The sequence below is a fragment of the Asparagus officinalis genome, chromosome 4 (assembly GCF_001876935.1).
Source record: "Asparagus officinalis chromosome 4, Aspof.V1, whole genome shotgun sequence".
Classification (NCBI taxonomy): domain Eukaryota; kingdom Viridiplantae; phylum Streptophyta; class Magnoliopsida; order Asparagales; family Asparagaceae; genus Asparagus; species Asparagus officinalis.
This window is the reverse complement of record NC_033797.1, coordinates 54,815,218-54,826,489: the sequence shown is the minus strand read 5'-3', so window position 1 is coordinate 54,826,489 and position 11,272 is coordinate 54,815,218. Positions and strand designations below refer to the sequence as shown.

General features: G+C 37.4%; 1 protein-coding gene across 1 annotated transcript in view; it reads left to right on the top strand.

Annotated features, from left to right (window-relative positions):
• Nucleotides 1,843-11,272, top strand: part of LOC109837475 (DNA replication ATP-dependent helicase/nuclease DNA2) — a 53,517-nt gene continuing 44,087 nt past the window's right edge. Inside the window, 2 exon segments of the mRNA XM_020405735.1 lie at nt 1,843-2,206; nt 2,296-2,466. Coding sequence (XP_020261324.1) covers nt 1,940-2,206; nt 2,296-2,466 — 438 coding nt within the window. The 5' untranslated portion in view covers nt 1,843-1,939.

The following is an 11,272-nucleotide window of genomic DNA, read 5'->3' as shown; positions in this document are numbered from 1 at the left end:
TAGGAAACCACCTTTAACTTTAAGATTTTTTAAAAAACTACCTTAAAGGTGTTAATCACAATTTTTACAAGCATTCATCATTTTATCCAATGATGTGAAATTTGCGGTTGACACTGTTAGGAGGGTTTGTGATAAGATATTAAAGTTAAATGGGTTGTGATATAACCCCTAATCTCAAAGGGGTTTTTCTGATATTTTTATGTCTAATAATCGTCCAGAGTTAGCGGGAGTTTTCTGATATTTAGCCTTTTAATTAACATTAGTTAAAAAATTATGGAGACAAATGGTGTCTCTCTCTCTCTCTCTCATAATTGACCCCGTTATTAGTTAAAAAAGTACTATCAAAAGGGGTGTGCAAACAGTCGTCTGGTATTTTTCTTTCTGGCACAATTGACTTCGCGTTGATCGCAGTTTCTTTGTCGTTTAAAACTAGACCTTGCCTTAATTGCATATGCATCAATGTTTATCACATTTTTCATGGACTGAGTGGCGCTCGAGTTCAGTATAGATCCCAAATTTTCTCCCAGGAAAAATAAAAAAATAAAAAAAAAAGGTAAACGACTCTTTCTCTACATCACATTTTATGGAGTGATCCGAACATCCTAAGTTTGTTTCACACCCAAGGGCCAAGGTCTCAAAAGGTACGTGAAAGTATACTACAAGTACAAAATAACCTTCAAATTTCAAAGAAATTCTAGAGACTAAACTGTCCTCATATTAGCTTGTAATATGAGGTTCACATGTATGTGGCAGCTCAATTTACAAAATGAGCTATCAGCTTAATTTACAAAATGGACTATCAGCTTATATACATTTTATCTTTTCTTATTACATCTTTTTATGTACTTTAGTCATCTTGTTTTTTGTGCTTTTGCTTGGAGGCCCATTATTTGGTTTACGTAGTGTTTCTCCGTGGCAACACCAAGCTTTGCTTCAAAGACCCTTTACTGAGGGTCTGTTTGTTTGCTTAAAAAAAAAAATGAGAAATGTCCCTCCACATCACCTTTCAAGAAAACCCCCCTATGCCACCTAGGATTTTGATTTCAAGAGTTTTTCATTTCAGGTGTTTGTTTCGTTTTTAAATTTTGGGAAATGAAAAGCCACATAGGATGCCACCTCATATTTTTAAGAAATATGTTTTCACAACAAAAACCTCTGAAAACACTGGGAAATGTCACTTCAGAGAATTATTTATTACTAAAAGCACTGTTTGAATAGTTATGAAGAATAAAACATATTATTTAAATTGGTTTTCTCTCTTTTTCTTTTTCTTGTTTTCAAACAAACAAAAGAAATGGAAATGTCCAACACTGTTACTATGGAGGCATTTTTTTTGTTTTTTGTGTGACTTGCCAGTGAAAAGGAGAGTTTTCTTTACGAAACAAACATAAAAAAAGAAAACTGGGAAATGTCTTGAAATGTTATGAAAGCATTTAAAAAATGACATTTCCATTTCCAATTTTTTTTGGAAATAGCCAAACAGGCCCTGAAACGATAAAAAGAAAGCAGAAATTGGTGACGCCAAGTTCATGATGTTTCGCATTCTTGGAAAAAAAAAATATTCATGGCCCTTTGTGTACAGCTTGGGCCGGCGCAAGTCCTCGGCCCTGTCTAAACTCGAGTCTACAGAGTACACGACCAACACTGATTGCCCACATGTCACCAATTAGCTTAAGTTGCACGTAAACCACAGGCGTGCTCACCCTAAGGCCGGAGAACTACTTTTGTACTAGAAACGTGTCGTAATCTGCGTCCGTTGTACACTCCACGCAGCGATACAGACTCCACTGGATCCCCAGGAGACCCAGCAGCCCGTTCGTTTAGGCGGGAAAATTTTCACTTCACCTCCTTCCCCCCCTCTCTTCTTTGATCCATTATCCCGTTCCCCTTTCTATCTATCCATGAAACCCTAACCCTAAAAATCCTAACTTGATCTCCCATGGCTCCTCGCAAGAGATCCTCTTCAAAGAAATCGAATCATACAGTTGAGCAATCGCAGCCCTCCAAGTTCGGGATCCAGCACTTCTTCGAGCGCCACTCTCAGGCTAACTCCGCCTCCCAAAACCCTAACCCTAATCCCAACCCTAATCCCAATGAAGCTAAGAACGCCGCCCTCACCGTCGTTGCCGAGGAGGACTCGTCGCCGATCTCGCCGGAGATCACCAAATCGATTCCTCACAAGCGATTCAAGTTCTCTCCTGGAATGGTGAGCCCCATCGGTGATCTTTCTTTCTCCGTTCAATTTTTAATTCTTGTATATTGAAAGCTCTGTACAAATTTTGTGGGTTGAAATAGTTGATTAAGCAAAGCCAAGACGATGGGGGAGACGAAATTACATGGAAGATCTCGCCAGTAAATGAGCGGTTAAAATCGCTCACTTCCAGGCAATTGCCGCGGATGATGAAGATTTTGGCCGATCATCCAAGGTCGATCACCTCAACGCTCCACCCATGTTCGGGGAACGAGGTACGCTGCTTGGACTTATTTTCTTGTCAATAAGGGCCTGTTTGTTTGCCAATTTTTGGGGTGTAATACTGTAGATGTCAGGTGCTACAATATTACACCTAATTCCTCTGCTTGGCCTGCTCAAATAAGTACGGTTACTATAGCTGAGTTGACGACACTGTAGCTGAATTGGCAATACTGTAGCTGAGTTGGCTGCCCCTTAGCTTTTTCGGTAAAAAGTAGTGAAATGAGCTCAATTTACTGTAGCTATCAGATACAGCTGGATCATTCACTTCCCTATTACTGTCGCTACTGCGTTGTTTTACATAAAGCAACCAAACATGCCATCACCTAAAATTTAGCTCATTGATTCAATCATTTTACTTTTATGTAGGAATTCTTTATCTATGTTTGCTTTCCCTAAAATTTTGTTCCGATAAAATTGATTTCTTGGAAGTGTCATCTTACTTAATTTGGGCTAGTTTGCGATTACTAAATATGAGGGTGTCTGTGTTTGTTTTTCCTATTTTGACTTAACGCAGAGGGTGTCTACTGAATTTTTAAACATGATTAGATTATTCTATTGACCTTTTTAAAGTTATCATAGTTTCCTCAATGTTTTAAAAAATATGCTATGTAAAACATTATTTCACATTATTAATGTTGCAGGGGGGCTACACAGCCACATAAAATGTCTATACAAACTGGATAATAATATAGAATTATGTAATCACAGTAGAGACAAAGAACAGCACACAAGGATTTAACGTGGTTCAGTCAGTATGACCTGCATTCACGGACGAGAACAACAGATGATTTCACTAATCACAAAAGAGAAGATTACAAAAGAGATCACTCTCTAACCCCACCAACAAATCGCACAAAGAAAGAAATTAACTTTATCTCTCTCCTCTCTCTAACTCCTCTCTCTATTCGATGCATCTCATCCTTCAACACTCCATTTATAACCTTTTAATTTTAATAAAAAATTACTAATGGTTGGTGTAATAGGGAGTTAGGTTAGGGAATAGTTGGGCTAGCATGTAGGGAGGTAGGTGAGTCTTGACTTCGTATAATAAGTCAAATAACAATAATCTCCATATTGACTTTAAATATAAAAATCCTCTCTTCATTCTTGCTGTCTTACCAGAAGCCCCTTATGAGCTTAACCTTCGCTTTATTAAAATCCAAGCAATTCGAGACAATGTTTGAACTTGCGCGAAGGTAAGAGCTTCGTCATTATATATGTTTGATTTTTTCATGATATATCTGATGCTTCATCAAATGTATAGCACTCTGGCTGTCACAAAATACCGTAGTAACACCTTGGTGTAAACTGAGATCTTCAACCAAACCTCTTAACCAAATGACTTCTTTTACTGCTTTTGTCACTGTCATATATTTTGTCTCTATGGCAGATAAAGTAACTGTTGACTATAGAGTTGCCTTCCAACTAATAGCGCTATCTGAAAGAGTGAATACATAACCGGTTAGGGATTGTCTCTTATCCAAATCGCCTGCATAATCTGAATCAGAATAGCCAACTATTTTACAATTTGAATTTGTATTCCTGTTAAAATTTAAACTAATATTAGCATGCCATATCAAATATCTAAGTACTAATTTTACAGTCTGTCAATAGATCTTTTTGGGCTTATTCATATACTAACTTACAACACTGACTGCATGTGAAATATCGGACGGGTGCAGACCATAGCATACATAATGTTTCTAACTGCACTGACATAAGGAACACAAGACATGTATTGCTCCTCTTCAATTTGAGGTGATAGATCTGCTGAAAGATGAAAATGAGCAACAAGCGGAGTTTTTACAGGCTTGGTATCAAGCATGCCAAATCTCTCCAATATCTTTTTGATGTATTTATCCTGAGATAGAAATAAACTTTTTTCTTGTCTGTGGATCTTTATCCCTAAAATCTTCTTTGCTACTCGCAAGTCCTTCATCTCAAACTCATGTTTGAGTTGAGATTTTAACTCATTGATTTTTGACATGTCTCTAGCTGCCATCAACATGTCGTTAACATACAGAAGCAAATATACAAAAGAATCATCATTGAGCTTTTTATAATAAATACAACTATCATATTTACTTCTAGATTAACCATGCTCAAGCATAAAAGTATTAAATCTCAAATACTGCTAACTTAGAGATTGTTTTAACCCATAAAGAGATTTTTTTAACCTGTACACATGATCTTCTTTACCTTCAATAATGAATCCCTTTGGCTGATGTATAAAGATATGCTCCTCCAGCTCGCCATGTAAAAAATTCGTCTTCACATCAAGTTGCTCAAGCCCTAAATTGAAATGAACAATTATAGCAAGTGACACGCGGATTGAGGTGTGTTTTACAACTAGAGAGAATACTTCATTGAAGTCCACACCTTTGGTCTAATTGTAGCCTTTAGCTACCAAGCGTTCCTTGTGTCTTACAGAATATGTATCCGGAGTTCCTTTTTTCTTTTTAAAGACTTATTTGCAGCCAATGATTTTCTGTCCCTTTGGTAACTTCTCTAACTTCTATGTCTAGTTCTTGTAAAGAGACTCCATCTCTTCAGTCATCGCAACAATCCAATCTGCAGCATCAATGTCACAAATAGCCTCATTGTAGGTAGAAGGCTCTGGAATCTCAATCGATTCTGTTATATTCAAAGCAATAACATGTTTGCATAACGTTGAGGAGGTCGAATCTGCCTTTTTGTTCTCTCGATGGCAATATTATAATGTTACTCTTGCGTTGTATCAACATCTGAAGTTGAATCTTTCACAGTATCAATTGGTTCAACATGAGCGCCCTCAGACACTCCATTTGAAGCAGAGTTTTCTACCTCCACCTTCTTGCTAGACTCATTTTCAGTACCTATGGTATCAATAAAAAACTCCTTTCTCGGATAAATCATGGATTTCTCATCAAAAATAACATCCCTACTGATAATAAATTTAGGTGATTTAGGATCAAAACGTCACAATTTTTAATATTTTATCCATTCACCCCAGTAGCATATCCTAGAAAGATAGTTTTTTTGCTCTAGGTTCAAGCCTACCATCATGAACATAAAAATAAGCAGAGCAACTAAATACTCTTAAATGAGAATAATTAGTAGGGGCACCGGACCATACATCTTCTAGAATCTTAAGACCAATTGCTATAGAAGGAGATTTGTTTATCTAATAGCAAGTTGTATTGATTGCCTCAGCCCAAAAATCTTTTGACAAACCGATATTAGAGAGCATGTATCGGGCTCTCTCTAACAGTATTCTGTTTATCCTTTTTATAACTTTATTTTGTTGTGGTGTATGCCGAACTGTACGATGACGCACAATACCTTCATTCTTGCAGCACTGGTCAAACTCTGTGGAACAAAATTATCTTATTGTCGGTTCTGAGGCGTTTCACTTTCTTTCCTGTTTGCTTCTCAATCATAACTTTTCATTGCTTGAAGATCGCAAACACATCATTCTTATATTTCGAAGGATACATCCAAACTTTTTTGGAATAATCATCAATTAATGTTAGTAGAAAATGAGCTCTACATTTCGATGGAAACTGAGAGGGAACTCAAACATCTGAATGGATATAATTTAAAATACATTTGGTTCTATGGATACCATTCACCAGTACTATAGAAGACTCTATTGTGTTTGCCAAATACATAATGCTCATAAAAGTCTAGCTTGCTAGTTTTCTGACCACAAAACATGTTGGGAAATTACGTAAATTCTCCTATAACCAGATTTATGAGAAAGCGAAATAAATGCGTAATAAAAGGACACAAATTTGACGTGGTTCGGCACAAAATTACTTACGTCTATGGGCTGTTGCAGATTTTTCACTAAGAGGAGAAAATTTACAAGAGTTTTTACACTTGTATCCCAAATTTCACTCTGAAAATTGCTCATAATTTTCTCATTAAAGTCTTTTTTCCATGCATTTCTTTTCTCTCTTACTCTTCTATAAGAGGAGTTGTTTCCGGGGTGATTTTTTCCTGAAGATTTGTGGGCTTATTTATAGTGTTTGGAAAAATACTATGCACTAGTAAATTATTAGTGGTGGGACCCATGGTGGGGCCCGCTCACCTTCTTTTTGACTCTGATTTCTTCTTTTAGTGCTTGCTCTTTTCCTTTTGTCAACATTAGTTACCCCCTTGCTTTCGGTGTAGCCTATCTTGACAATCTCCCACTTAAAGACTGATTTCAATTTGTCTTCACATCTCGATCTATGCAGCAGCTCTTTTTCGGTTTTGATACTATTGCAGGCCAACTGAAACTGAACACAGCTTCAGTTTGTCAGTAGTCACTGTCTTTTTTAGCATGTCTGTCGTATTTTGAGCTCCGCTGATCTTTTCAAGTTTTAAAATTTTATCTTCTAGAAGTGACCGGATAAAGTGATACCACACCTATATGTGCTTCGTTCTGGAATGAAAAGACGAATTCTTCGCTAGATGAATAGCACTTTGACTGTCGTAATATAAGACACTGTCTTCTTGTTTCTTGCCTAATTCATTCAAGAAACTTTGAAGCCAAACTATTTTCTTGCTGATTTTTGTAACAGCGACATATTCTGCTTCAGTTATGGAGAGAGCAACTATCTTCTGCAAACCCAACTCATTGTAGTACCTCCTAGAGTATAGACAAATCCTGTAGTGCTGTTTCTGATATTAATATTTCCTGCTAAATCAACATCCACATAACCTGTTAGTATTGTATCTCCACCTTTGAAACAAAGTACTTTACTTGTGGTGCCCTGTAGATATCTGAGGATCCATTTGACTGCTTTTTAGTATACATTACTTGGATTATTCATGTACCTGCTAGCAGCTCCTACTACTTGAGCAATATCTGGTCTTATACAAACCATGACATACATCAGACTTCCAATTGCTGAGGCGTACGAGATCTTCGTCATGTGTGCACGCTCTTCTTCTGTCTTTGGTGACTGCTCTTTGGAAAGTCTGAAATGAACACCTAAAGGTGTACTCACTGGTTTAGCATCTTGCATATTAAACCTGGAGAGTACTTTGTTGATGTACTCAGCCTGTGATAACATCAAAGTCCCAGACTTCGTGTTTCTCTTGATCCTCATTTCACCGAATCTATTTTGCATCGCCAAGATCTTTCATTGCGAACTGCTTTGACAATTTGTGCTTCAAATTTATAATCGCTTGCAGATCTAAACCTGCAACGAACATGTCATTAACATATGACAATAAAATAATGAACCTTTTGTCAAACCTCTTGAGATAGCAACAATGATCTGCTTGGTATCTAGTGAAATCGGTGCTGCCCATAAAGCTATCAAACTTCTTGTGCCACTGTCTGGGAGCTTGTTTTAATTCATACAAGCTCTTTTTCAAACGATATACTAGATTTTTCTTGCTTACCTTTATGAAGCTTTCTGGTTACTTCATATGGATCTCCTCCAAATCACCATGAAGAAAAGTTATTTTTACATCTAACTGTTCAAGATTGTAGTCAGTTTCACGAACGGAGAGAAAATTTTATTATAGTTAATACCTTCCTTTTGCTAAAAGCCTTTGACAACCAATCTTACCTTGTAGCGCTTGTTCCCATCATGTTCTTCTTTTATCTTGTAAATCCACTTGTTATGAAGAACTTTCTTACCTGGTGGTAACTTAGCTAAGCCCTATGTCTGATTTGACATAAGCGAGTCCATCTCATCTTGCATAGCAGACTCCGACTTAACTGAATCCTCCACCTGTATTGCTTCATCATAACATTCCGGTTCACCATTGTCAGTCAGCAACAAGTAGTGTAAAGAAGGCGAATAACGCTGGATTGGTTTAGGAATTCTGGAGGAGCGTCTCACTTCTGGCGTGCTTGATTCTTCTTGAACTACTTCAGGACTAGTCTGAACATCATTTTTAGAAATCTCCTCAAATTCAACAAATTCCTTTATTTCAGCTTTTGTACTAGAGGTACTTGATTTTGCAATTAATTTGTCTTTGTACATCACATTCTCATTGAATATGACATCTCTGCTTATGATGATCTTTTGATTTTCATAATCCCAAAACCGATAACCAAACTTATCACTATCATAACCAACAAAAACATATTTGTTAGATTTGGCATCAAGTTTATAGTTTACTTCTTTCAGCAGAATCTATGTGTACATAAGAGATACAACAAAAAACTCTTAAATGCGAAAGGTTTACCTCTTTTCTGCTCCAAGCATCTTCTGGTATTCCACCGTACAAGGGAACTGAGGGCCCGCGGTTGATTAGGTAGGCTACGGTATTGATAGTTTCACCTTATAGGAACTTGGGTATGTCGGATGTATCCTCATGCTTCAGGCACATTCATTCAAAGTTCTGTTCATACGTTCCGCTACGTCATTCTGCTACGGTATCATGGGAACTGTTTTCTCTATCTTGATCCGGTTGTTTGCGCAAAATTCTTTGAATTTACAGTCTTTATACTCATCTTCATTGTCTGACCTCAACCGTTTTATCTTCAAACTAGTTTCATTTTCCATAATGGCCTTCCATTTTTTGAAGGTATCAAAGACTTCTGATTTCTTCTTCGGAAAATAGACCCATACTTTCTTGTAGATTATCAATGAAGATGACATAGTATAGTGAACCTGCAAGAGATGAAACTGGAGATGACCCCCATACGTTGGTATGAACCAATTCTAACTTTCTACCTTAGGTGTCTTGCCAATCTTTGTAAAACTGACTTTTTTCTGTTTGCTAAAGATGTAATCCTCGCATAGGCTGACATCTACATTCTTCAGATACGACAGCTTCCCTTTTGACAGAAGTGTCTTCATCCCTTTCTCGCTCATATGGAAGTTTTTGGTGCCATAAGTTTGATTTTTCATCTGCATCTGTTACTATAATAATATTCTCTAAGTTAGAGGTTACATAGAGAGTACCATTTTTCTTACCTCGAGCAATGACGAGTGCTCATTTGGTAATTTTCCATTCATGATCTGAGAAAGTTTTACAGTATCCCTCTCCATCAAGTTGTCCCACAGAGATCAAATTTCTTTTAAGGTCAAGAATATGTCTCACTCTTTGTAGCTTCTATGTGGTCTGATTTGGCAATTTTAGTTGGATGTCTCTCTTACCAATGATTTTTAAGATTTCATCATCTGCTAGATGTACCTTTTTAAAATCATCGCTGATGTAGTTCTCCATGATTTCTCGGCATAGTTGGCATGGAAGGATGCCCCTGAATCAAGAATCCATGATTCAATCAGACTGTTGACGCTTAGAATCATAGCATCACCTCTTTCCTCGGTCACGTTGGTAGACTCCTATGCGTCGGTATTTTTCTTCAGTGCCTGACACTCCCTCTTGAAATGACCATTCTTGTCACAATTATAGTAGTTGAAATCTTTCTTTCATGATCTAGATTTGCTCTTACTAGATTTTGATCTGCCGTGATTTGAACTTCCTTCTGAAGTTCTCCCCCTAGACTCCATGTATAAGGCTGAGGAGGTTGAAGCTTTACCCGATTCTCTCTGCCGAATTTCTTCACTGAGAACCAGATCACGAACATCATCAAATTTTAACTTATTGCTTCTCGACGAGCTACTTACAACTGTGACAGTAGCATTCCAACTTTCTGATAGAGAAGACAGAAGTATCAATGCTCGTACTTCTTCATCAAACTCAATTCCAACTGAACTCGACTGGGTTGTGATTATATTGAGTTTATTGATATGTTGAGCTACCGATGCACCTTCTGTCATCCGCAAATTGAATAGTTGCCTCATCAAGTGAATTTTGTTTGAGGCGGAGAGCTTCTCATACATGCTACAGAGAGCCGCCATAAGACCCGCCGTGGTCTTTTCCTTTGCTATGTTGAAAGTAACGTTACGGGATAACGTCAATCAAACAACTCCAAGGGCTTGTCTGTCGAGAAGAGCCCACTCTTCATCCTTCATGTCATCTAGCTTATTTCCTGAGAGAAGTTGATACAGCTTCTTCTGGTACAGATAATTTTTTATCTGCATCTTCCAAAAATCGAAGTTCGCACCATAAAACTTCTTAATTTTCACATTTCCTTCGTCTGTAGCCGCTCCCACTCGAATCTGGCACCCTCTGGATCGTTTCTGACTGTTTCTGCAAACCACCGTGTATTAAGACACCTCTGTCGATAAATCGGTACAGCCAGTAAAGTTTCACTATTCACAAAATTTACTATTCATATGAATAGTGACCTTACAGAAAATTGACAGAAATCACAACTTGAGCTCTAATATCAGTTGTTGGGAAATTACGCAAATTCTCCTATAACCAGATTTATGAGAAAGCGAAATAAGTGTGCAATAAAAGGACACACAAATTTGACGTGGTTCGATACATAATTACCTACGTCCACGGGATGCTGCAGATCTTTCACTAAGAAGAGAAACTTTACAAGAGTTTTTACACAACTTGTATCCTAAATTTTACTCTGAAAATTGTTCACAATTTTCTCTCACTATTACCTTTTCTCTATGCCTTCTTTTTTCTCTCTTACTCTTCTATAAGAGGAGTTGTTTCTGGGATGATTTTTCATGAAGATTTCTGGGTCTATTTATAGTGGTTAGGAAAACACTATGCACTAATAATTTATTAGTGGTGGGGGCTGTGATGGGCCTGCTTACCTTCTTTTTGACTTTGATTTCTTCTTTCGGTGCCTGCCCTTTTCCTTTTGTCAACATTAGCTACTCCCTTTGCTTTCGGTGCAGCCTATCTTGACAAAGTAAACCTTGTTTGCTCAATACATCTAGTCCTTTCTCACTCATATGCCCTAACCGCATATGTCACAGACGTGCAGTGTCAGAATCT